Source organism: Antrostomus carolinensis, unplaced genomic scaffold, assembly GCF_000700745.2.
Source record: "Antrostomus carolinensis isolate BGI_N321 unplaced genomic scaffold, ASM70074v2 scaffold15239, whole genome shotgun sequence".
Classification (NCBI taxonomy): Eukaryota; Metazoa; Chordata; class Aves; order Caprimulgiformes; family Caprimulgidae; genus Antrostomus; species Antrostomus carolinensis.
This window is the reverse complement of record NW_010340787.1, coordinates 39,653-67,041: the sequence shown is the minus strand read 5'-3', so window position 1 is coordinate 67,041 and position 27,389 is coordinate 39,653. Positions and strand designations below refer to the sequence as shown.

The 27,389-nt window shown below is 37.7% G+C and overlaps 1 protein-coding gene across 1 annotated transcript in view; it reads left to right on the top strand.

The window, feature by feature from the left end:
- Positions 1 to 901: 901 nt before the first annotated feature.
- The window catches only part of ROS1 (ROS proto-oncogene 1, receptor tyrosine kinase), a gene marked incomplete at its 3' end in the record, with an annotated part of 63,460 nt that continues 36,972 nt past the window's right edge, over positions 902 to 27,389 (top strand). Inside the window, exons 1-18 of the mRNA XM_029087054.1 lie at positions 902 to 1,024; positions 2,836 to 2,889; positions 4,580 to 4,639; positions 5,336 to 5,362; positions 8,379 to 8,439; positions 9,132 to 9,280; positions 10,655 to 10,793; positions 11,270 to 11,471; positions 12,144 to 12,220; positions 15,146 to 15,268; positions 16,209 to 16,393; positions 17,505 to 17,602; positions 18,142 to 18,653; positions 19,277 to 19,489; positions 20,350 to 20,460; positions 20,975 to 21,156; positions 22,119 to 22,310; positions 26,529 to 26,629. Coding sequence (XP_028942887.1) covers positions 902 to 1,024; positions 2,836 to 2,889; positions 4,580 to 4,639; positions 5,336 to 5,362; positions 8,379 to 8,439; positions 9,132 to 9,280; positions 10,655 to 10,793; positions 11,270 to 11,471; positions 12,144 to 12,220; positions 15,146 to 15,268; positions 16,209 to 16,393; positions 17,505 to 17,602; positions 18,142 to 18,653; positions 19,277 to 19,489; positions 20,350 to 20,460; positions 20,975 to 21,156; positions 22,119 to 22,310; positions 26,529 to 26,629 — 2,609 coding nt within the window. The remainder of the gene's footprint in view (positions 1,025 to 2,835; positions 2,890 to 4,579; positions 4,640 to 5,335; positions 5,363 to 8,378; positions 8,440 to 9,131; positions 9,281 to 10,654; positions 10,794 to 11,269; positions 11,472 to 12,143; positions 12,221 to 15,145; positions 15,269 to 16,208; positions 16,394 to 17,504; positions 17,603 to 18,141; positions 18,654 to 19,276; positions 19,490 to 20,349; positions 20,461 to 20,974; positions 21,157 to 22,118; positions 22,311 to 26,528; positions 26,630 to 27,389) is intronic.

Sequence of the window (27,389 nt, the reverse complement as noted above, 5' to 3'; positions counted from 1 at the left end):
CACACACATATATATATATGTAAGCTGGATCATTTGCAGTTCACAGAATGCCTCTGTGGATAGCTCTGTGTTACAACAGAGATGTGCCACAGACTTGGAGCTGGATGTATCTTGGGCCTGAATTCCCACTGACCTCTTTAATGTGGGTCTCCAACTTTATATAGAACTCTTCATGTCCTTTTAAATCAGATACACAACTTATCCATCAGCTTCAATTTTCCTCTGTTATATGGGCACAAACCTACTAGTACAATTGTGTCCATTCATGTAGAGATCCCCTGGTAGATTGACTGTGGTTAGTTTCTGTCTACATTGCATCAGAAGGCAGATAGGGGTCTCTTTTGAGTGATATTTTGATGTGGAAATTGAATATTTGGAAATAGTAATTAAAATAGAGAAGTAACATTTAGGTACTGTCTGATATGAGATGTAGTGTTCTAACAAGGTTATGCATCAGCACAAACAAATTTTCTTAGTTGTATCCACTTGAGAATATTTAGAAATAGCTTAATCTTAGTAGAAATGAAGATTAGGTCAATTTTCTCTCACTCTTTCACTGTTTCCATGTTGCTTGGAGCACCTGATTAAAAGCATTGCACTTAGTTTCCTCTTCACGTTAATGATATTTATGTAAGGAGGTACACTGACTTTCATTGGTCAATTCTTTTGTTTCAGTGGTTTAATAAGAAACTATGAAATAGATGTTGTGCAATTTCAAGACAAGTGCTCCAGGAAGCTGAAAAGTTGTTGAAGGACCAGAGTTCTAAACAAGGAGTTTAAAAATATTTAATAAAGGGAAATGCAGAAATTTCACAGCTGTGTCTCTGTCATCTAAACTTAAAGGAGTTTGTATGGCCAAGTCAAGGAAAGAATCAGACTGCCAGATGCAATTGTTTAAGTTATGAGGAACACTTGCCTGTGGGATCTCCTGCTAAACAGACTTGCTGCTTTTTACTGTGTATGGATTTCTGCAGTGTACTGTGCTTTCTCAAAAAATTGTCAGAATTTATGTACAAGTAATCTGGTAAGTTTTGAAAAACTGTACTTAATCTTTTGAAAAACTGTACTTAATCTTTTGAAACTTAGACGGCTGTTAGCACTGTAAGAATTTTCTATTACATAACAGCTTTTTCAAAATTATTTTAAAGAATGTATCTGAGTAAAAGCAGACTTTTAGAACTAATATTTAACATTTGAATTTGTGGACTTGGTAAGGAAGAAATCTCACTTACCAGATTGCATGGGTTTTTGTTTTATACTTTCTTTATACGTTCTAACAGCTCCAGAAATTACTATAAATGCTAAAGGACCTAGAGGGTGGAGGAAGGAAACCTTTGTTCTTTCAGTTTATTAGTTTTACTTACCAGTTTCTGTCTAGTCTGTGACTTAGATAAACCTAGGGAAACTGTAAATTAACAAGAAATTGGGTGGGAATCTGTGGCTTGCACAATTATTCTGAACTAGTTTCAGCTTCTTTTTAAAGTCACCTCTGCTTTAAATTGTGGATATTTCTTTAAGTATTAAAGTAAGTGGTTGGATCCTTAATCTTAGGCTTTCTTAGTGTTCCTTTGAGTAGTCAAGTGGAATTTATTATTTTTCCTTCAACTGATGCATGACAAAGATAAGCAAAACCTCTCAGATTCAAACAACAATTCTGCATGAGGCTTTCAGGAGTTACCCCCTTGTTTCTATTTGCCTGAAACGTTGATGTTGTTTAGAAGACTGTGTACCTTTGTTCTATAAAAAGAACATTTTATGTCTTAGGGCTAACTAACTGTGGAAGCCTACTGGAGAGGACTATCACCTGCTCCATTTTATTTCATGCATTTGTCTGATAGTTCATTTAAAACCATTTCTAACTCTTACACCAGTGAAGGAGTCAATTGGCTTCCCTGATGGATGCCTATCATGCAATGATAAATTTAATGGGGATCCTTTGATTTAAGCTTAAATTAATTCAGAATGAGAAATAAGTTGCTTTTTCTCTCGACTTTGAAAGACAAGAAAATCACATTCATGTTCAGTGAATGTATTCAGGGGGATACATTCAGGGGAACATGGGGGATTCACATGATAAAAATATAATCTTGGAGTCTGAGAGCTGTAAATCTTATTTTTCACCTCCAGTCTACTTATTGTGTTCACATTTGCTTTGTAGTACCTTTGATTCTCACTAGTATCATAGTATGCCCAGTGTGCTGAAAATTTCTTCCTGAGAGTTGTTTTATTAAGGGTGATCTTACCTGTCTGCAGGACAAAACTTAAGACCTAACATTCAGCTTCTCCAAGGTTGTTACATACATCCTCAAACGATTTGCATTTCACAGGCAGTGACTGGTTTTGCACACTTTGCATGATGTGAAAAAATAGGCACCTTAGCTCAAGAGCACTTTTGGCAGGAGAGAAAGGGCGTTCACCATATGGCTGCATAAAACCCCTTCAAAAGGAGGCCAGACAAAAGCCATTTATCTTGAAGGAAAGTCTTTCTGTTCTCAGGAGGTCAAAGTCACTTGGCTTTGTCATTTATGCCCAACATATTTATGAAGCATTTGTTATTGACTCAGTGAACCAGAATCAGGAGATGAGAGCCAGATTCCTACCTGAGATAACTTAATTAACACCAGCTGATTCTGCCAATGTCTTTGTTTGATGATACTCTGAAATTAGTCTCAAGTGAGAAGCTACTGATGTGTCAACAATAAATTTCTTCAAAGGAGGAATCAGTAGTCAAAGAAAATTTGTTTTACAAGAAACCAATGCTTTAACATATTTTAATAGAATTTTGGGGAAAAAGCATTTTGATTCTTTGTAAAAATGTATGTATTTCTCTTATAGGAAGGAGAACTTGGAATTACTAACCTTTGTAATGTTAGTGACATCGCTGGAGCAGTGAGTAATGGTTTACTTTGTTAATTACTGACATTTTAAGTTACTGATGGTTTAATAAAAGGGGTGCAATTATCGTATTGTCAAAGACTTCACGTAAATGAGCACAGTTGCCTGTCTGGCATAAGTCATTAGGTTGTGTGCTTAGATTCGGCTCAAACTATTAAAGAAACAACTATCTTTTTTGTTCAAAGAAAATGTGCAAAGGCCATGGATCTCTGCTGTGAGTCATGTTCACACTTGTGATCTATAAAGTTCATAATCACTCACTTTTGAGAAAATGAGTCAAAACTAGTGTTCCCTTCAAAATTAGGATCATTAACACTGTTTTATTCAGCTACCTTTGTACAGTTGTGTATTTTGTTTTCTCAGTGATTTGATGGGAGAAAACTTAAAATGACAATTGTTGAAAATTTAGAGTTCTGTAGGACTTGAAATGTTTGTTTCTATTGTGGGAGGTTCTTTAGCTTAACATGGGCTTTCCATAGCAGCATTCTTGTGAGGACTTTAGCTAATGTTCTCCTCGTTCAGATTTCAAATGCAATTCAAGCTGGCGGTTATACATATTCTTTGAAGAGCACTGGAGAATTCAGTCATCAATATTTTCCACAGAGACTAGTGAGAAGCAGCCTGTTAGCACCTGGTATCTAGCAAGGCTGGGTCATTTATGATGCTGGGACCATAAAAGGCTGTGTTGTCATGACAATACACAGCAAGATTGACTCGCCTATTTAGAATACTGTGTATCTTTGCTCAGTGTTATCAAGTCATACTGTTTTTTTTTCGTGAGGCTTTGCAATGCTGGATATCAGTCACCTGCTTCCAAAGGTGTTCCCTTCCAGCTCCCCTTGAAAAAGAAAAATGTATAAAAATATTAAGAAGTGGATGGTACAGAATAAACAAGAAAGGTCCAATGTCAAGTTCGAACAACGTAATACTTATTACACCCTGTAAAACTCATGGTTTTAAAGCTGATGCCTTGCCTGTTGGACAGTGGGAGGCTTGTGTTGAGTGGCTTTCCACTGTGCTTGGTGGTGTTGCACACAGTGTGTCTATTACTTCTCTGCAGAGCACAACTGGTAAAATAAAGCTGGGCGAGAGGGAGCACTGGCCACACACATCATGGCTTGCTGGGTGACTTGTTCCCAGAGCAAGACTGAATGCAGATAGTTTAGCTAGGGCTCCTTCTGCCCCTGGGGCTCCATGAGCCATTTCCCAAGGCCTATGTAAAGCTGAGCACTTTCTCCAGGTGACAGTCACAGTCTGCTCAGTTGTCCTGCAGTCTTTTTAGTGCCTCAGTACACACAAGGGTGTCAAAGACTTTACCAGAGCCGAACAGATAATCAAACATCTACTGTTTTTCACAAACCAATCTTAAAGAATAATTTATTTTAACTTCTTCTCTATATTTGATTTTACATCGAGAAGGGCACTATAAAACATAACTTCCTTACTGTAGTATCTGAGTACTTATAATCTTTGATATATTTAATATTTTTGTTACATAGTTTAAGTGCTGTAAATGCCTATTATATTGCTAAGAAGCCAGGGTGTGAAGGAGCTAATTGACTTGGTCATGCAGAATGTTTTACTGGGAATTGATCTATTGTCCTCACCCTTAGCATTGGAGTATCCCTTCTCTTTAAAAATGTGCTTTCAAAGTTCTTTTTAAAGCCACCATCTGTCTTTGCAGTGCACACAGGGATGTCAGTTTTGGAATGCAACGGTGCAAATCTATTGCCCACTGAAATGTGTGAGTATTGCCTTAGCCTTGGCTCTGTAGCACTTGTCTCCAGTCTGTCAATACCTTATCCAATGGCAGATGTGGAAAAACTAACCAGAGCAAAGTTTCTATGAAAAGATGTAATGTTCATATTTTCTCTCTGTACATTTATAAATACTTTTTTCAGAAGTTAATAATTCTTGCTATGAGAGTTACCTGTAGCATCAAAAATTTTCATTGTGTTTGTCAAAATGTGGGGATATTTTACAGTTCAGTAAGCTCAACCATTCATTCACGCAGACTTTCAGGCAGTGAGAAAGAACTAGTGGGTTTTTTTTCAGGATTTTACTCTGCTGGAGCCTATCTCAGAGTTGTATGCAGATGTAAATGAAACACATGGTCTTTAACAATTTGATTTCTAGCTTTTACTAAACTAGACAAATGAAAATTAGCATTGGTCTGGGACAACAACCATGACAGTTTTTAAACTGCTCTTTTTTCTGGATCTCTTGAACACCTGAAACTCATTCATCCTTGGCATAATTTTAATGTTGACTTTCTGCTTTTTCAAGTGTGGGTTTTCCTTCTTTCATTATTTGCCAGTGATAAAGTTTTGTAATGTACTTTCACCATAAGAAAATTCTAATTAATTGATATCATCTGTTTGAAATACCCTGTGGTTATATTTGTGCTAATCCTGCATTTTATTAATTTGCTTCTTGGCAGAACAAGACATACACCAGAGCATGTGAGGTAAGTTAAATGCTGTCAGATCAATACCAAAAAATAATTATTTCAGTGATTACTATGTTCATATAGTATATGTATAAATACAATGTAAGTACACAAACTTATCAGTCCAGGTCTAATTGTTTTATGCTCTCTAAAGCTGAAGAATGAGTTAAGTACCCTAATCTTTTCTTTCCAGCATGGTGACTAAGGACACGTTTGCATTAAAAATTGCTGTATAGCAAAGAATATTGCTTTAAAAAAAGCAGACTAATCACACCAGTATGGAACACAGTACAGATCTATTTAAACTATGTCCTGGACTCTCACAGAACTCTTGTTCTATCCAGCTTTTCATTACTGCCATCAAATCTGAACCAGAGAGAATGCTTATTGAGGCTGGTATGACACCAGCTTGGTGAGAAGTGGAAACAAGGAGTGGGAGCTAGAAGACAAAACACTCTTGAGTGGGCAGGGAGTCCAAATGAAGGAAAATGTAATTCAGTAAGGGGCAACATATTGTTCTTTAGAAAGATAACTCAAATGGGTAGCCCGCAGATGGACTAGTGTCTACAGCGATAAGTAGGAGGCAACAAAGTGCTGCTAAAGAGACAGTGCCTTTCTGGGGCCCTTCTAGCATGAACATAGAGTGTAGGATGGGATGGGGATGAGATGATTGCAGGGTTGTGTTTGGAACTGTTGAGGCCTCTGAGGCCCAGATGGAGGAAAAACACTTCAAGCAGGCAATGGAGGAGTTGGAGGGCACTATTGCAAATTCACTAACTCTGCCAGGGGTTTTGTGGGATTATTTTTCCTCTGGATCAGCTGGCTGACTTAACACCCCACATAGCCAGGCGAGCACCAGGTGACTGCCTGCAGAGGATCATGTCATTGCAGTCTGCAGGGGAAAGGAGGGGGAGTAAGAGTGTGACTTTGACATTGGCTCAGCTCTGTCCTGTGAACACATGTTGGGACTGAAATATGGTAGTATTACTCCTGTTGGGTATTACCTCTCACCAAGGAACAGGGGAGTGCCATTGAATTCTGTGGTAATATTCACAAGCAGAATTTGGCTCATACAGGGGCAGTTCTGATCGATTGAGAATATATAAGGATTTCCTGTTTTCAGGCAGAGCAGATGGCAAACTTCCCTCAAAATTTCTAAGGCTAGGAGCTTTACCAATCCTCTTACCTCAACTAAAAATTGGATTTATGGTTCGGACAAAGGTCAGAAGAAGAAAGAAAAACATGACAAAAACAAATGATCAGAAAAGTCTGTGTTAAATGAATGAGAAAGGACTATGAATCAGCACGTAATCTAGGGACGCTATCCCCTACAAACTAAACAAATCTTGGCTGTAAACGGAAGCTCCAGTGTACACTTGATAACTGATGTCTGCTAATACCCAGATCTTTCCCTGCTAACAGTCATGATAATTCACTTGGAAGTATTTTATTTCTCTGAATAGGAAACCATCAGAAAAAACTTTTTAGGTGCTTGCACTGACACTGAATGCCTAGATAAGATATAATGCATTTAGTAATATACTGCTAAGTAAGTTTTTATATCCCTTTCAGCTGCAACTGTGTTGTCTGAAATAACATGCCTTATCAGCTTCCATAGGGTGCCAGAAGTGCATATCCTAGAATGACTGGAAAAGCAATTACAATATTTTTTTTTCACTTAACATAATGAATTGCTTCTGAATGATCTAAAGGTTAATTATCACTTGAAAGGTGGCTGCTGTATGAGGCAAACTTCAAGATTTTACAGTCCAAATGAACTTGGAGAAGGACATGGACCTAATGAAGCAAGTCCAGAAGAGGGCCACAAGGATGATGAGAGGCCTGGAGCACCTCTCCTACGAGGACAGGCTGAGAGAGTTGGGGCTGTTCAGCCTGGAGAAGAGAAGGCTCCAGGGAGACCTTATAGCGGCCTTCCAGTACCTGAAGGGGCTGCAGGAAGGCTGGGGAGGGAATTTTTACAAGGACAGGGAGTGACAGAACAAGGGCAATGGCTTTAAACTGGAAGAGGGTAGGTTTAGATTAGATATTAGGAAGAAATTATTTCGGTAAGACACTGGCACATGTTGCCCAGAGAAGCTGTGGATGCCCCCTTCCTGGAAGTGTTTAAGGCCAGGTTGGATGAGGCTTTGAGCAACCTGGTCTAGTGGAAGGTGTCGCTGCTCGTGGCAGGGGAGTTGGAACTAGGTGATCTTTAAGGTCCCTTCTAACCCTAACCATTCTATGATTCTGTAAATAAAATTCCTGTCCACAAAAGATCAAACCATCACTTCTCAAAAATTTTGGCTTTCCAGAAGACTCAATCTTACATGTGAATTTGAAACACATCTGGAAAATGTTTCTACCTCTTCTTAAGTTCTCTACTTATAAAACAGGGTAGCACTCCATGTATGTTCCCTACATAAACTGAAAACACTTAGGAGTTTTCTGTTTGGATGTGAGTGTGGAGAACTCACTGCTCTGGGGTATTTGTTATGTTTGCAGCTTGTAGACATGACTGTACAAGAAGGAGTAACTGCTAACAAGGAAGTGTGAATTAAGCATGGCTGCTGTTACAAATTACTAATCTTAACTATTTTGAAAATTCATTGGTAGTACATTTGTATGAATGTGCCTCATTGCTAAGAAATACGTGAAGTGGTTTTTTTTTGAAACCCAACCCATGGAACATATTTTAGCAAGTTAAAAACCATTACTTCCTAACAGCATGGTTGTCACTGAAGTCTATTTCCAACTTAAATGTTGCTCCATATTTGTGCTTTCCACAAAGGGACAGTGTGTAAGGGATAAAACTCTAATTCAGTGCCCACTGAAATGATGGAAGGGCTCTCAGAGAGCTCTTTGGAGTGAATTTGTAGTACTGCTATTCTTTAGAATGAATATAATGATTTCCGTAGGATTTGTATCTACTCAAAATGCCCACAAGATTGGTATGTATTTAAAATGTGTCTCCATAATTCTAGGAGGAAGTTTTCCTTTACATAAAACTAACCAGTGAGTTCTGTACCCTACACAGACGGTTTCCTGTAAGTTTGGCTGTAGCCGTGCAGAGGATGCATATGGAGTTGAAGCACAGAGTAAGTCTGAATACAGTCCTGTGACTGATTCACAGAGATAAATTCAGTTTTAAGATTATAGTCTTGTTCTACTATCTGGATTTCTTTGAAAAAATAGGAATGTCCTGAGTGTTTTTATTAATCAGAAAATTACTACTCCTCTTTTTTCTTATAACAAATACCATGAAGTTAACTCTATCTTATAGTAAAACTATTTCCCCCCTTTTCATGGACATGAGACTTTTAAAATCCAGTCTCAACTGTTTAAGATGATACTTTGTCAAACACCCATCCTTGACCTGCCTGCTACCGTGAAATCACTGCCAAAAGCTCCTGCAACTTACATGTGAATAATCAGGGCAATACAGTGCTATTGAAATAGAAACCTTGACAATAATTTCAGAAGTCTCCCATACCTTCTCTAGGTTTCTATTCAGCAAAATTTTACTAAGTACCTGTAACTAAAAGTGCATTTACCCAAGTGCAGAATTATAGTCACATTTGCTCGCATTAAGGCTTACTTATCAAACTGTCTTTAAAATGTCATGTGATTTATTCAGCAGTATTTTCATAGGATTATAGATTATTTTCTGTGGTTTTTTTGGCTTCACAGCTTTCAGGTGTGTGAGTTAATAGGCTTTTACCCTTAAGGCCCAGAAATTGCCATGAAAGGTTTTTTCTTACTACTGTGTTGTATTTTCTTTTCCCTTCAGACTACCTGAACAAGCCTAGAGCACCATTTGCATCTACCATAGGAAACCACAATATTACATTAGGGTGGAAGCCAGCTAACATCTCTGGGGTGAAATATATTATCCAGTGGAAGTTCAACCAGCTCCCTGGAGACTGGAGGTACACAGAGGTAAAGAAGGACACTTCCTTTTGCTTTGCAAGGAAATAGATTGGTTTTATTTATAAACCAGTCCTGTTTCACATGGGGAAAAAAAAGGTAGTTTATTAATACCATGTAATCATAACAAAAGCCACATGAGGAATTAAAGTAATTACTACATTTTGAAACAGAAATGGCTATAATTTACTGGTGAATTGAGTGGCTCCTTTAACTTTTTCTAGCAGTTGACTAAAATTGATGAAACATTTTAGGATTCTCAATGTACTTGCAGGACACTGCCTGTGTTTGTCATCTCTGCTCTTCACTCTATTTTAGAAAAACATTAGATAGTGTGTTAGGCACATGAAAAAGATTTACAAAATCATGAGTAGCATGGGGAAGCTGAGAAGTAGACAATTATTCTCTGTTTCCTCCAACATAGGAACTAGGGACCTTGATTTAAACTAACAGGTTCAGAACTAGCAAATGAAGGTATTTCCTCACAGAATGTGTAATTAAAATGTTAATCTGCTTCCTGGCACATGTGGATGTTAAATTACTAATTTTAAAGTACTAAATAAATGTGGGTTCAAAAAGTGACTGGACAAATTAATGGAAGAAAAAATTGGGTTCTAAAATTTTGCAATTGCAAACATTGCCATTGTTTCATGTTGAGCCATGCTTATAAAATGCCAAGACTGAAGGCATTTGACAGAATTACCACTGTAGACTTCCTCTTTTTTATACCTTTCCCTAGAGATATTTTTCTGGTTCTTGTCAAAGACATAATACTTGGCTAGATAGACCTTTGTTCTGACTCAGTATGGTTGTTCTCATGTTATGTTCTTTTGCGTCAACTGTACACTCATTATCTTGCCATCATCTCTATTGGACCAATTTAAAGAGCATAGTAAGTTGGTGCCACAAATCAAAGGTAAAGATAATTTGCTAAGCAGGAAGTTCTTCGAAATTAATCATTGGTGAAATAATGGGGAACAATGACTTCAGACCAGAAATATTTTAAGGTAACTAGGGGCCTTTGGATCTTAAACCTGTAGTACATGTACCAACAGTTTTAAATATATTGCCCATAATACATTTTTATTTTAGGTTTTTTACCTTATTCTTCAAATTTATTATTTTATTGCATCCATCCATCCACTCATTGTTTAGATTTGTAGCATGTTCTAAAGAAAAGAGAAAAAGTTCTGAAAGGCTGGAAAATCAAAGTCTGTGGTGAAAATAACTCCCAGAATTTCCTCTTATTTAAGCTTAGGATGCTGCATTTCAGTAACCTGAAGTATGTATGTTGTTGTATGAGATATCTTTTGCCCTGATAATACCCTACATAGTAACTGCAGATGGAGGAAGAAAAAGAATAATTGTGTCTGTGCATTGATCTAGGTAGTATCTGAAACTTCATATACAGTCAAAGACCTTCAAGCCTTCACAGAGTATGTGTTTCGAGTAGTTTGGATCATTACATCTCAGCTGCAGCTCCATTCTCCATCGAGTCCCAGTTACCGGACACACGCTTTTGGAGGTAATGAATGGCACTATTAATCACATCTTTCAGGATCACATCAGAAGCATTTAAGGTTTCCCTGCTGTTTCTTTCACAGAAAACTTTGATGCTTAATCTTCCGAATGATGTGTATGTTGTCTGCCGGGTGGCTGCAGAAGACCAAACTAAAATACTGCAGGCTCTTTTTGTTTGAACTAGAAGATTTAGGGCTGCTTCCTGCTTTTAGTTTTAAAAACATGCACAGAAAAGTATGTGATCAAAACTGTGAGGGCATATTGGATACTTTTGTGCACAATTAAGCACATTAATTTTTTGAGTGAAATTTTCCTGGTCACTAAAAAAATTAACCATTGCTGAAATTTTATGCTATCCCTAATCAGATTTATTAGTATAAATGAATTAACAGGTATGAAACCTAAAAATGTACCTGAAAAAAGAAAAACAGTTAATGTCTTAAATGCCATCCCAGAGTCAGTTATTTCTGTCTTTTACAGCTCCTGCAACAGCTCCTGTCATTAAAGATATTCAGAGTTCAAGTCCAAACACTGTTGAAGTTAGTTGGTCTCCACCACTTTTTCCCAATGGATTGATTGTTGGGTATAACTTGCTCCTGACTAGTGAGAATCATGAACTGTTGAGAGCCTCAAGAGGACATAGCTTTCAGTTTTACTCCACCTTGCCAAACAACACTTACAGGTACAAAAAGAAAAGATAACCAACATGGCCAAGTGTGCTGTAGCACTTCTTGCCCAGATAGTAGAGGGTATGCCTAAGTACCACTTCTGAATAATTATGCTGTTTATTTCTGTTCTTGCAAAAAGCAAGGGTACCCTTCCTTGAGGGAACGGAGTTATTCTGGATGAGTTAGCTGCTTATGTGGAAGTCAGATGGGGAAGAAGAAAAGGCAATTTCATACAGGGCTAGCAGGCTGCATTTTCTTATCTGCTGTTTTTTATTTTTTAAGTTTGTGTGGCATGTTTCCAGTATATTCAAGGAATGATAGAGCAGTCTTCTCTAGTCCTTCAAGCATCTGGAAAAATTTATTTATTTTTATCAAACACAAAGGTCTGTATTCTCCTTGCACTGGTAAATACAGATCTTCCTTTGAAAAGAAATTGAGTTCAGACTCTTCTGAGTCTGAAACCCCATTTTGAATTTTAATTTAGAAGATTCTGTTGTCTTACCTTTGGGGAATTCAGATTCTGGTTGGGTTTATTTTTATTATTAATTTCCCAGAGCATTATATTTAAATAAGTGTTTTCCAAAAGTCAAGAGCTTTTGTAGCAGCTACCCTACTTGATAAAATATTTCTCAAGAAATCTCAAAAGAAATCTGCAAACTAAAACTTGTCTCTTTGGTTTACTGTAGGTTCAGTATTGTGGCGGTTAATGAGGTTGGTGCCGGACCCCCTGCTGAAGCCAGCATCACAACCCCAGAATCCAAAGGTACAAGAGTAGTAGAGTCCTTCTTGCTGTCTGTTCCTGGGGACAAAGTCTTGTTTGCTGGGCTGCTGTGTACCTGGCAGAAGAGAATAATATTTAGACTGTAAACAGTGCATGACAAGGAGTTGTACACAAGGAGTCAATAGCATATCAGAGAGAGTCCTGTTCTTTAGCTGCAGACATTATTGGGCTACACAGCATGGTAATACCCTGAGACGCTGATAGGCCCAAACAAATTTGGCCTGAGTTGTATTACAGACGAAAAACGCCTCAGTGGTCTAAGGCTGTGACTGAGAACACACTTTCATTTTCTAGATGAGATTTTATCAGCTGACAGACGAATATATTTCTTCTAATAATACTTAGTATGAAACTCTTTTGTCAAAGCATCCTCTCATGCCAAATATGTGTAATCATATCAATTTCTTTTTTGCTTTAATGGCTGTATTTATTTTACTGTATTAAAAAATTAATAATGAAAGTAGTAATACACTATAGGTAACACTCAAAGAATTGCAGAAATATTAATTAATTGCCAGAGAAAGGTATACTTTGAGATAGAGCACAAGTGAGAATGAAATCAATGTTACCATAATCTATCTTTAGAAAAGAAAACAAAAGACACTCCTCTTCTCTTGAAGAAATCAAGTTGTCAAACACCTGGAAACTCTTCAACTCTAGCAGATACTCTAAGTCTGTCTCTGAATCCCCAGCCTTCTGCTATTAGTTGGAGAAACTGAGCTTGTACCTTCTGTAGTGCTTTTTAATATATTACTTATTTTCTTTGTAATAGCTCAGATGTACTGATTTGTCCTTATCGGGAGACTCTGCAGACATTTGCTTCAGGATTGGCTGACCCTTAGTCATAACATTTATGCCATTTACGAAGTGTCCAGATGGCTACATCTGTGTTCATTAAGTCAAGCTAATTACCAACCAATTAATTTAAGGTAGAAAACAAACAAACCAACAATGATAAACCTGAAAAAACCCCACCTTCTGGGGGTGTGGAACCATCTCACCTCCCCTTACTAGTCACCACTTAAAGCTTCAGTTCATTCCCATGAATTGCACTGGCACATGCTTTCTCTCTTTGCTAACGTGAACAGGAGCAACCCTTCCTCATGTATCGTCTTCAGAAATGGTGTTACTGCATCAAGTACTGAGCTGTGTAGATCTGAGACCTAAGAAGAGTCAGGGAAAGAATCTAATCTCTAGGCTAGATTGCAATAGATGTCACTGGAAAAGAGATAAGGAAGTGATGGTGACCTCTTGTGTTCTGCTCTGGAGGGAGAGATCATTACTGAAACAACTTGCAGTGTGTGCAGCATGTGAGAAATGCATGCAGCTCAATCTATGCAGATTGTCTGGGAATGAAATAAGACAGCATTCGGCCACAGTCTCATGATACCCATATGAGGAAACAGCTGTTTAAGCTAGAGGGGTTGGGGGGTAGGGAAGGATCATTTGGAAACTGAAATTAGCCAAATTCAGACTAGAAATCATGCACCACATTTTTTAAAATTAAGGTAACCACCTTGTGAATCAATTTAGCAGGGGATGTGCTAGATTTTCAGGGAGCTGAGATTCTGAAGCAAGACTAGCTAACTTTTCCAGAGCTATGAATAGCCAAGACAAAAATATATGGATTTGCTGCAGAGGTTTTATTGAAGGTTACCTGGGCTTGTATAAACACAAAGTCACCTTATGTGACCAAAGCTCTCTGTCCTAGTTTTTAGCTAGGACAGAACTGGATTTCTTTTTAGTAGCGAGAATAGAGCTGTGTTTTGGTTTCAGCCTGGGATTTGTTATGAGAGAAACACTGATAACATACCAATGTTCTAATTTTTGTTGCTGGAAGTGAAGGACTTCATGTTTTGTTAGTCTACAAGTACAAGACCTAAGGGGATGAGGAATATTTAAATTAATAAGCTAAATTGGCATTTGGACATGCCAATGGGATGTTCCATAGCATATCACATCACGTCCAGTATATTAGCGAGGGTCTCTTCCTCTTTTGTCTCTCTCTGACTTCCGCTCGGGCTCTCGCTCCTCAGGGATTGTGGTTTCAGTTCAGGATTGTCGCTCCTTCAGGATCGTTACCTGGGAATGGGCCAGATTTGGTCAGCGGGTGGTGAACAATTGCACTGTGTTACTCATTTACATATTTTGTTACTACTATTATTATCATTATTTTAATATCAGTATTATTTTGAGTTTCATTTTATTTCAATTATTAAATTGTTCTTATCTCAATCTATGAGTGTCCTTACCCTTGCCCAATTCTCTCCTGTCCCCTGGGTGGGGAGTAGGAATGAGTGAACAGCTGTGTTTGGCTGCTAGCAAATGCTAGCCAGGTGAAACCACCACACTTTCCTTCTTGACTTTAAAATCTGTGACTTTATTAAAAAAACCTCATATTTTATATTTATCAACTTTGAAGAAGATAAGATTATTCCATTATCATATTTATCTGTGAAAACTACTTATTTCTTGAAAAAAAAAATCATTTGTCATCAAGATGAAATACATGAAATAAACATACTTGCTTTGCTCTTTCCCAGCTCCGTGGGATAATATTCTAGTTTGACTGGGCTTTTGAAAGAGGCTGTAGGGCTTCATTTGCTCCAGCTTACTTTCCCCCACTAGGGACTCACCACTGTTACAGGAAAAAAATCCTATTACAGGTGTGAAAATCATGTGGTGCATTCTCACCCTGAGTGAGCAGCCAGAAGGCACTTTAATAAAGAAGTCCATCCACTTTCAACACTCAAAGAGTATAAGTTTTAGTCAGTCATTGCTAGTAGAAACATATGTACATGTATATATATGTGTGTATGCATATCTATTAATGAAGTATCTGAGTTAGCAACATTCTTCTCTGTGCTGCAGTTGTTTATCTTAATTCTGAATTTCTCCTTCTGTTAGTTAAGGAAAAAGCAACATGGCTCTTCCTATCCAGAAACCAGTCTTTAAGGAAGAGATCCATGGAACATTTTCTTGAAGCAGCCCAGTGCCTGCAAAACGATATTATACACCACAACATTACAGGTAAAACCAGATCAGGCTCTCTCCCTTTCTCTCAAGTACAACTTAGACCTCTCTATTCACCAAGGACAGAATGTACCTCACCTAGCCCGAGACAGTGTCTAGCCTCCCTTTGGAGTTAATGGGGAGAAATAAGAACTTTCAGGACATTATTTGACCTATAGAGCTGGACTTTTACATAGTAGGCATCTAAACTGAGGTAAGGTGAGGCCAAAGCAGATGCTTCCCTATGATTGATGAATGTATTTTCTCAACATGAATATGGGGAAGTGAAGTGGTTCAAACTTAAGAATTAAATAATACAAAGTGTCAAAAGACACTGGCTGGAGAGTATGCTAGTGTGTTAGCTAGGCTGAGGCATATAGCTCTATAATGAGGCATTTAGTAGCCTAAGTCACCAGACAACCATGTTATCTCAAATGACTCTCCACTCTAATATTTCCTATCTGCACTGGTGCTGTATTTGGTCCTTGGAGACAGTGTGGAAATCTGAGTTTATCTAACAAAGTTCAGAGAGCCACAAAGGTGCCAGAAAACAAATATTGCCACTGACTAAATACCCTTTGATAGTACAGGGGTGGCACAGGTAATGTGTAGCTTGAATTTTAGAGAGAATGGTGCTTTGTGACAAGATGCAAATTGCACCTTTTTACCCTGGAGAGGGACAGTGCCAGTCGGTTTGCATGCTATATATCCTGTTTTCACTGATTACTTTTCTGAAGGGCAATTGTCTATAATAATGTCACTTACATAGCAAATGGGAAAGTTTCCTTATTGTCTGAAAGTAGACTAGAAGTGGAGGAGAAAAATCAGTTAACTTTTCTCCAATGGTGTTGGGTTGCATATTGAAAAATACTTCTTTTTAAGGCAAGTAGAAAAAGTAAATGAAAACCTGAAATGTATTTCTTATATCATCTGTGTCCACATATCTTTCTATTTTTAGGAATTTCTGTGAATGTTTATCAGCAAGTTGTCTATTTTTCCGAGGGGAATTCCATCTGGGTGAAAGGAGCTGCAAATATGTCTGATCTATCTGACCTAATGCTCTTTTATGCTGGCTGGGGAAATATTACCTCTATCTCAGTAGACTGGCTTTACCAGAGGATATACTTTGTCATGGATGAAAAGGTAGTGCTTCAGGGCTTAATTAATTTCTTATTTCATACGAACCATTACTGTGATTTATTTCAAATGAGAAAATATGATTTATATATAGATATGCATGCACAAAGTATAATTATAGAAATTAAAGATTTTTTACTTTAGTAATATTCATATATTTCAGAGATTTTAAAAAAGAAGAAAGGCTTGAATATTATGTCATATTTAAAGCAAACAGGCTATATGGAACTCTGGCTCCTTGTCTTATTTTTCTCCTTAGGACACCTCATATCCAGTATAAGCGACTTTGTTTCTGTTATTTAGTTCGCCACCTAGCCTGTTCTATTCCTATTCTGCCTCAGGAAGGTGGTCAGATAACTAGTCAGTGATTATAATGCCCTTCAGAATTGGCAAAAAATGTTCAAGAGGGAAAGTGTTTCAGTCCAGTGATTACAACTGTTTCAACATGAAGTAAAAATGTAGATGGCAACCCTGTACTTGATTCCCTACTCATAAAACATCAGTCATGGTAATGGTGACACTTTGCATGTACCTTTATAGTCCTCAAATGCACAAAGGATTAGAAAGCTGCCCTAAATGGTTAGTGAGGAATTTGGGGTTTTTTTCAGTCCTCTTGCCATATTTGTTTTTTTGCTTACTGCTTAGGGAACAGGGAGCAGGAAAAGCAGCGGTGAGGAAAATTCACAAATCACCTGTACAAGAACAGAATGATGACAGGGATTTCTGAATCCATTGCAGGTTAGAGCAGTCCCAAGGTATTGCTTCCAGGATCAGAAAGGCACTTCTTTCCCTCATTTCCCTTTCCCGCTAGATCATTTTCAAAATACAGTTTGCCTATACCCCGCAAATTGGGCTTTTGCCTCCAGCTTAGAAGTAGAAAGTTAGGAGGAGGGTGATTGACAGACAACTCTTTCAGAGTAAGCTTTCATGGATGCATTGGTACTTGTGTACAAATGTTATACTTGGGTGACTGCCAACTCAGGAGCTCAGAAGGACCTAAGATTGTGAGAGAGGTGTTTCATTTTCTAGTTCCTCTGAAGGAATCTCAGATCAGCTTGTTTACTCATTAGCAAACACCCTATGAATGCATCACCAGTTTTTTCTTCTCATTCCCCAGATACATGTCTGCCATTTAGAGAACTGCACAGCAGCTGAAGACATCACTCCTCTTTATGTAACATCCCCTAGGAAGGTTATAGCTGATCCCTATAATGGGTAAGTGTCTTCCTTTGAGCACTTGGTGTCAAAGGTGCTATAAAGCTCCTCTCTAATTTTCCTCACTTCATTAGTCATCTAGGTTTGGGTTTCAAACTCCTGCCTTACCAAAAGAGAAGTACAATTGGCAACAATTAACAAACCACAAATCAATTGGAACAAGAATGGCACCATGTAGAGTTGTTTTCTGAATTTTCTTCCCTAGGGTGTTATCAGAAGAGATAATGTATTTCCAGTGCAGAAATTTGGTTTTCAGACATTCAGTGCTTTTATGAATATGAAGCTCTATGCATTTTAAATGTCTATGCTTAACAACTCAGGTATTATGGAAGAATACTCTCCAATAATCTGCCAGACAAATCCCCAGAAGGTAAAAAGTGATGTGCTTAATTGTCCTAGGATGTATGTTAATAGCAGCAAAAGCATTTTCTTACTGTCTGTGTAAAGACAGGCACACCTCTGAGCTGTTAAAATATTTGTGACTCGTCTACAGAGTTCTTGCACTGTAGTTATTTGAGTCTATTTTGCTTCATGGCCAGCTATATTTTCTGTCTTCTGGATGATGGTATATATAGAGCAAACCTGCCACTCTCTCCTGGCACTGCCTCCACAGCTTCACCAGTAGTGAAATCCAGCACTCTGAGAGACTTCATGATCAACTTCCAATCTAAGAGACTTATTTTCTTCAACAAAACAGAACAGGCCTTTGTGTCAGGTTTTCTTGATGGTTCAGAATTTCACACGCTGCGATCACACGTGCCACTTAATGACATGGAGAGCTTTGTTTATGAGGATAACACATTTACTGTCACAGATGGCTCGGCAGTTTTCCATGAGGAAGTCTCTCCAGTGGGGAGTTCTAGCTTCAATGAGTATGTTGTGGATTGCAATTTGGCACATCCAGAGCACTTTGGCTTTGGCAACTTGTTTTTCTATGGGGCATCAACTCAGCCTTTTCCTTTACCAACTCTTCCTCGGCTTGTCACGGCACTATTTGGCTTGGACAAAGCTGTGATCAGCTGGAGATCACCTGAACACACTATTGGAACCAGTAAGTTTACTTGTTTCTTCCTCAAAGTCCTTTTCTTTCTAGAGGAATAACTTCCTGGTTTCCCTTTTTCTGGTGCTGGGCTTTTGTTACTTCAATAGCCAGTCTTGCTGGAAGAAGTGTAATTACCTCAGTTTGAAAAATTTAACCCAAGATTTACCAGTAAAATAGCTAAACTGTCTGGCTAAATTAATATAAGTTTATATTGGTAACTCATTTTTCATATGCAAGGGATTTTAAGCAATGCATCCTCTTAAGTATGGTATGGAGTAGCAGTAATGTTGATCGCTGATATCACATAGAAAATGCATGCCAGATATGTACTGGCTTTTGATCAGTGACTGTGCTGCCGTCTCTATCCTCTGTGCATGTGTCTTTGAACAGAAAATTACCTGGTTGGGGAAAATTTTGGTTCTTCCAACTTTATTCTTCATGGGGCATTGAGCTGCCACTACTCTTGGCTGGTCCCAGAGCTGGAGAGTGTAAATTTTTAATTTATCCCTTTCCTAATTCCCCTGATACTGCCATTTTTGAAATGAGTCTCTGACATACTGTTTTCTTAACAAATATGTGTCTTCTGTTACAACCATCTACTCTATACTAATATGACTGTTTGCATCTCACAGGTCTATCTGCTTGGCAGAACTGGACTTATGACGTGAAAGTGTCATCTCAGCATCCATCTGAGGAGGAATGGGTTTCCTCAAACATTACTGACACTAGATTTACAGTGAAGGACCTGGCCAGCTTCACAGAATATGAAGTGTCCGTCAGAGCTGTGTCTCCTGCTGGTGAAGGGCCATGGTCAGAGTCATTTAGAGGCACAACTTTAGAAGAAGGTGAGAATTGCTTTGTCACCCAGGAGAAATGAAGAATGAGTTAAGCATGCAGCTTTCCACCTGGTGAGACTCAGGCTTTGGGCAGACTGAAAAATGAGTGGCATAAAAAAAGATTGTCTTAGAAACATTAAAGAATACAAATTTGCTTTTAGTTAAAGTAGTAAGATTCTCAAACTACAATAGTAGTCTTATATTATGTACTAATTATTACTACTTATATACATTTTTAATGCAAATACACTATAAAACACATTATTTGATACTATATCAAATGAACAGGTATAAGAGGTTTTATTCCTTTCCTGTGTTCTGTAAAGCACTTTCTATGATGAAGTAGTTTGAGCAGTGCCTTAGAGGTTAATGGTAGTTTATGGGGAAGTGCAGGCTCACTAAAAGCTGAAAATCCTTGGTTTTAGCATAGATAGTGGGAGAAATGGATGTGTACACAACGTCTGAGACTTACAGATCTTGGAAACATTTTTTGAAACCTAGTTCATGCATAATAACCTACATCTGAGGGGAAAATAGCTTTTAACATAAGGCATTGGACTGGCACTTGAGATTAGGGGTCATTTTTGCCTGATCAGTAAGGCTGGGTCCAAACCCACAGTGGTATTTAGGCATCTAATAGGGTTCCAAATTGCCTTATTGTTATGGATCTAAACCTGACCTAAATCTCTGAGTTTCCCAAATTGTTATATTTTCATGCCTTTCTTCTTTGTCCTCTATTCCTTAGGGCAGGGACAGTTTTAACTGTGCTTCTGTAACTTTCCAGAAACAAGAACCCTACTACTGAAATGCAAATATTATACATTCATTGCTTGTTTGTGTGTGCAACTGCAGTTTTCTTTCTTCATCAGCTGAAGAAGAACCTTATATGTTGGCAGTGGGTGCTGAAGGGCTCTGGAAGCAGTGGCTGGATAGCTATGGGCCAGGAGAACTCCTCTACCTTCATATAAGAAATGTTTCAGGTAAATACTAAGCAAACTGCATGATGCTGCTACACACTTCTTGGCATTTATTAGCTCTGCATAAATTTCATCAACAGAATGGAAAGACAAGAACTTTCATTGCAACAGTCTAGACTTGAACGCAGTGTCACGCAGTGAAGCAGCTGCATTGAGCCAAGCCTTTGTGTCCCTCCTTTCTCTTCTACTTTATGGGTCAAATTAATCCTTAGAAAAAGCCTATTAACATCACCACAGTTACAGCAGAGCTAAAGGAAATTCTCTGAACTAAATAGTTGTGCCTCCAGCATCCCAATATATGTCATATACTTATAAGGATCAGGGCTATATATGTACTATATATGTCCATTGTATTCCCATAAGGAAGTATTTATCTCCATGTTAACTGAGCCTAACTATTATTTTGTATTGATTTTTTAAAAACTGAAGTGTCTGGCTACTTTTTATTCTTTAAAATAATATGGTTTTTATTTACATGTCTGTGAAATGCTTAATATCTTCCGTTTTTTTCTTCAAGACCTTGACTGGTATAATGACACTCTTTATTGGATTAATTCCATGGGAGAAATTCAGACCTGGTCATTGAACAAAAGACAGAGTACCACTGAGAAGACTTACGTATCTGACATCAGAAATGCAAGGATGTTGGCCTTTGATTGGTTGGGTCAATGCTTGTACTGGGTTGGCAAAGCAAATACGGTAGGTATAGTTGTACTTCTTAAAAGGAAAAAGCCCTAAAGTCAATAAGAAAGAACTGTAAAACAGTATTTGAGGTGATAATCCTTACTTCTTGTAACTTGATATGCATTTGGATCTTTGCTATTATAGTGTAGAACAAGGAGGCCTTTCTTGCCACATGTGATTTTCCAGAGTTATACCAAAGTTTGGGTTAAAATGTTCACTAATATTCACTGATGCAGGCTACTGAACTCCAGGCGCAAAACAGGCAAATCAAACATGCTATCAACAGTTTTGTTGTATTCAACATTGCAAAAATAAGTGAAGATTGTGAAAATTAATTCTGCCAAGTTGATCTTGGCTAAGAAGTAGATGGACTTTATTTTAACCAAATTTGACATGATTTGTTTACACAGAGATTTTCAAGATTGGCCTCTGTACTGTGATATTTTGAATATCATTGCAGATAAAAAAATAATTACAACTGCACTTTGTACATTCTCATATCAGGAATATTGACATGTAAATTATTTAAAAGGTATCTGACTTCAAAATTGCAGTGCTAATTTATGCAGTGCTGTCAAATTATGCCTTTCATTTCTTGTAAGTGCAAAGTCAGAAGCTGTTTTAAAAACTAGAGCTAGGAGGCCAGATTTCACACTGCCTTGCACCCTCATTTACACTTGTGAATAGTGAGTATGAAGTGGGTGAGAAATGCTGTCAGACAGAAGGTTGCCAAAACTGGGAAAGCCAAGGGGAAGAGATACTTCAGCTTTTTCTTTTGTTACTTTCTGGCAAACATTAACTAATAATTTTGCTTTATTATTCATCCTTATACTTTGAACGCAAAAGCTTTAGCCTTTGAAAGCCTAAGGCTTACATAAGCTTCTGATAAATGGCTGTGGAAAAGTCACTTACATATACTTAATTCATCATGGCTGATGATTTAGGTGTGATGCTAAAAGCAATTATTTTGTCCCTAGATCTACAGAAAGTCACTGCTGGGAGGCCATATGGATATTGTGGCTCATGTTGTCTTCCTAGTGAAGGATCTAGTGGTGGATTCCGTAAATGGCTATTTGTACTGGGCCACAATGTATTCAGTGGAGAGCGCAAGACTGAATGGAGAGGAGTATCTTATGTTACATGAGCAGCTACAGTTTTCTGGTAAACAGGTGACTGATTTTTTTTTAATTTTTTTTTTTTAATTGAGGTGTGTTTTAGTGGTTAGACCTTAGATCTCTTGAATATAGTCAGTGTTCATGGTTGTCAATATCACTATGTTATTATCAGAAAAATAATATGCCTTTCTTGCAATATTGTTGTATCATTTTGAGAACAGGGTAAGAATTAAATAATTTAATAGCTGTACCGAAACTCTGGCCTGTAATTCTAAAGTCTGACCCTTGCAACAAAATGTTACATCAAAAATGTCTTTATAGTTGTAATGCTGCTCTTTCCCATATTTGAAAGGTACTTGCTTTTTCCAAATGACTTAAGTTTAATGGTCAATTCTGGCTTTCCCATCAAAATACAGAGGCATAGCTCCATAGCATCCTGCCTCCTCTGTGATGTTCCTCACCTCATGGCTCCTGACAGGGCCAGTTTTGGGGCTAGACACTTGCCAGGGACACCAGAGTGGCACTTCAGGATGCAGAGGTGTTGCTACAGAGACAGCCTTTGCCTGTGCTGATGAGAGTGGGAGGCCAGCAACCGGTGCCATGCTTGTGCTTGCTTCCTCCCCTCCTCTCACTTCCTCTCCTCATATGGCTGGGACAAAAGTGATGGACGACCCAATCCCTGGCGAGAAACACCCTTAGTGCCAAAATGGGGAGTGGAGGACTCTGGGAGTCAGTGGGATTGAGACTGCAGAGCCAATGGAGCACACAATGTTTTATGAACCTTTGAACCTTTCCCAGATTGTGTCCTAAGTAGGTCAGGCTGAGGGACCATCCTGTCTGTTGCAGTGCTTTTACTCTATAGAGTGTCTCTCAAAGAAAAGCTGAACGCTCCCTACTTCAACCACAGACTGTGTGGGTTTTTACCCTCTGTCACAAGTACTGGATTGAGGCATAGGTTGACTGCCAGAGAAGAGGTTAACTTAGATATATTATTTCTGCACCAGCTTTCTTTAAAACATAGCTCTCTCTAAAAATGTCATCTGTCTTACAATTTGTGCTCCCATTTTACCTGAAGACACATTCTCTACTAAAGACCTTTTCTAAACTTTAGAGGTCTACATCTCTTGGTTAGCTTTGTATCATTCCCCAGAATATTTCAATTTTCTTTCCTAAAGGAAAAGAAGCTGTTATTTCTCAGATTATAAAAAAAATCCAGTCCTGACTTAATCTCTGAAAGGTAATTAACACTTGGAAAGGCCAACCAATCTCACAGATCCCTGTTACATTCAGGAGGGTTTGGGGAGGAGAGGGAAAGCTGGTTCTGGTATGGCACCTGCTCTACTTGTAAACCTAAATACAGAAGAACTGAAAATCACTTCTCACATGTAGCAAGAAATATCTGTTCTGCAAAGGGTCACTGTGTTTTCCACACATCTCCATGGAAGGTGGCTGATGTGGACTGTCTTCGTGTGAAGGTAGATATATGAGCTGTCCAAGCTCAACAGCACACTTACACTTACAGATCACAGATCTTCTGGGTGATCTGCTGCAAAGGGTTGACAATTTGCAGTTGTCACCTTCCTTGCCCTTCTCTTTTGCTTCACTGCCTGTTTCTCTGAATTGCCTCATGCTAACCTTAAATTTCTTGTTCTTGTTTTCAGGAACTTTGGCAGCAATAAGACTGCTTGTCTGCTCCTGTCATTTTTTTTTTTTTCTTTTTCCGCACCTTTCTCTATGTTAGTGATACCAGCCTTCAACCATCCACTTATTCACACCTCCTACAAACAAACATCTCCTCTCCTGCTTTTATGCTGCCCCTAATCTATGCACTGACTTCCTGAACTCAGTCTCCTGCCATAATGCGTATGGGAAAAAAGCCAAGTAAATATGTCTAGGTTGAGAAGTGCCCAGTTATAGCTGATAGGTGTTTTTTTTTTTTTTTAATTAAAATAAACCCAAAATAAACCCATCAGGAACAAAAGCGCAGTACAACATTCTTTAATGGTGGAATTATTGAGCTGCTGTTATTGTCCCATATAAAGATGCAAATATATGATTGCCCAAGTAATAATATGTATCTTTCTAGCACAATGGTGTCCTTTATCCTGAAAAGAGTACCTCTTACCTCAATATTAAAATGCAGAAGTAGTAGTTAATTGCTATTGTCCAAAAGTTAGGGCTTGTTTTCTACATAACTGGTTATTACTGGTATTTACTATCTGTTTTTCTAAGAGAAGAATTGCTGTTCATCTGGTCAGTACAGGATCTTCAGCAGTATATAACTGTATCTCCTTTTAGCTTGAAATCTGAGTTATAGGAATTGAAGAGACTACTATGGAGACGACAGGTTTCCTAAACAAATATGAAGGCAGAGCTTTGAAAGTCTGATTTCTTTGGCAGCAACTAGATCTTTTTATGACAATTATTTTATTTTCCAATCAATTGTTTAGCTTAGCAGGTGCATATTGATATAGCTTGATTGATTTTGGCAGACCTACTCTGATTTATTCCAGTTTAGGATCTGGCACAGAATTTCCAAAGCACTTAATAAGTTGTTTACACTGTACAATATTGCCTGAGACAGAAGTAATTTATAGGGGAGCAGCAAAGTGCATTGTATGCAAGAGGGGCCAGGACCCTCTAGATGTGGCCTCTTAATATTTCTAATAAAGGGGTATTTCAAGTAGCTAAATTTATTGCATCTTATGATGTGGAGTTACATTGCATGATCACAACCACATATCATGTCCAGAGAATAATACCTCTCTTGAAATGGAAAAAGTTTGTCTATTTTTGAAGCATAAAAAAGGGAGGTGTTAAATTACTGCCTAACTCCTTCATATGAATAGTACAAATATTTATTTGCCTTTTATTAATAGGGATACAGGGTTTGGGAGAAAGAAGATGGGCACATCTATGGGAAAATGTAATTGCAGAAAGAAAGTGGGGCAAGGAAAGAAGATCCAAATGTTTAAAAAAACAAGGTAGATTGAGGAAGATGAAATTTGGTGTTGAGCATGCAAGGGAAAATAGGTAAATAGGGTAAAATATAACATACTTGATTAAATATGCACTCAGGCACATACACATTGTAAGATATTTTTAACAGGGAAACCTACAGGAGCGATCACTCAAACCTTGATTTTCTGACATACAATGTCAACAGAAATATGTCAAGAATGTGATTACATAAGGACCAACAGACAACTAAGTGATAATGGCATTTGCTTTCCTGTCATCATATTCTGCAGTTTATTAATGAAGAGTTAAAAAAAAACCCCAAGGCTGCTCCACTTACATCCAGAATGGAAATTTAAGCTTGTAAAAGAGTAGCTACAACTAGTGTTTGGATGAGAGGTTTGAACTGCTGGAAAGCATGTTCAGAGAGGCCCCTGAAGACTTGTGAGCTGTGCTAATGACATGACATAGAATGAACTTAATAACATTTAGCAGACTGATTTGTGGAAGCAAGTTCTTTGTTATTCACAAAACAGATTATTAGATGTCTGATTTCTATTATTTTTGCATATGGTATTGAATCTGTTGTTTAGTACAAAAGCAAGAAAGCTCTATTTTGAATTTTAGATCCTATTAAAAATAAACAAAATAACTTGCACCTAGTTTAGATGAAAATGAAATACTGAAGTAATGAACAGGAACATTGTTTCATTTCCCCCCAACTCTTTATTTAATAACAAATGATTTACTAAAATGCAGATATTTGAATTTCCTGCTTAACCAAATACATTAATAAAAATTTTGCATGTATTTTCTGTAAATAATGCAACACATTAAATATTTTACGCATAAAATCTAAGCTAGAAAACGAAAAGAAAATATCTGAAATACCTATTTCAAAATGTGATTCTGACTTTCAGATTGGATATCAAACACCTGTTTCTGACAAAGAATATTAAAATACCAGAGGTGTTCTGGAAATTTTGATAGGTAGTTCCACTAATCACTTGATACACTATTGCCATCATATCTGAAGTATTCAGATACTCCAGGGATCAACACTGTGACAGATGTTCATAAAATGCTATCTAGAAAATCATCAACTGCTATAAATAGGTTTCCATCAGGGACCTGGTTATTTTCTAGTGCTGCTTCTTTTTGTGTTAGAAAACATTCGCAGTAGTAATGTAATTTTTGCCAATAATATTTTTGCCAAAGAGCTATTCATGATGCTGTCTAGACAAGAGTTATGCTTAAGGGTTTCTACCTCAGAAGTGAAGGCATGTTCAAATTGCCATTTTGACTTTTTCTTAGGTGGTTGCTTTAACTTTGGATCTCACCTATGGTTTCCTTTACTGGCTTGTGCAAGATAGTCTACACCTAAACCTGTACAGAATTTCTCTTTGCAAAGAAGGGTAAGTAAAAGTCTAGCAGAGGTAAGAAAGTCTGTATTTTCTAGTTTTTGTGGCACTCTTTAAATACAAATTTTTATCAAATAAAAAGTAGGTACACTAGTTACTACTTTAACAATAAACAAAAGAATAGCTAATGGTCATACTTAGCTGATGGCAAACTACATGATGACGTGGTTGTTAACACAGTTTTACAGTGAGAGAAACACAGTATGGATGCTCAGCTGAACTGAAGTCATGCTCATAAATTTTTAGACTTAGCTTTAGGACATAATAATTGTTTATTGTGTATTTTATGTTGGCATTTACAATAGCTGACAGTTTTCAAGTGCCTAGAGCTGTAACTTGTTCATCTCGCGTGGAGCTTGGGACTTGAACTGACACCAATTTCTCACCTGAGCAATCAGCATTTAGCAAGCTTTCCTCTTGATCATCCTGAGCATGAAATGGCTTCATTATTCCTGAAAGGCAAAGTTAAAAAAACCAAAACACTCCTCCCCCCCATGTTTATGGGTCAATTAGAATATATACTAAGACCTTGAGTAAAACGGTAACTTGTCCTCTAAGTGCCAACTGCATGATGAGCAGTAGCTCATGAAACTGCATTTTTGCTCCTTTTCATATAGACAGGGGGTTTGTTTGGGTTTTTTTTTTAAAAAAAAACCCTCTTAAAAAAAACCCTCTTAAACTTAATACAACAGTATCAACAATATATGCTCATAACGTTGCAGGCTGGCTTTGTGTGGAATCAGTTGAATTTTCT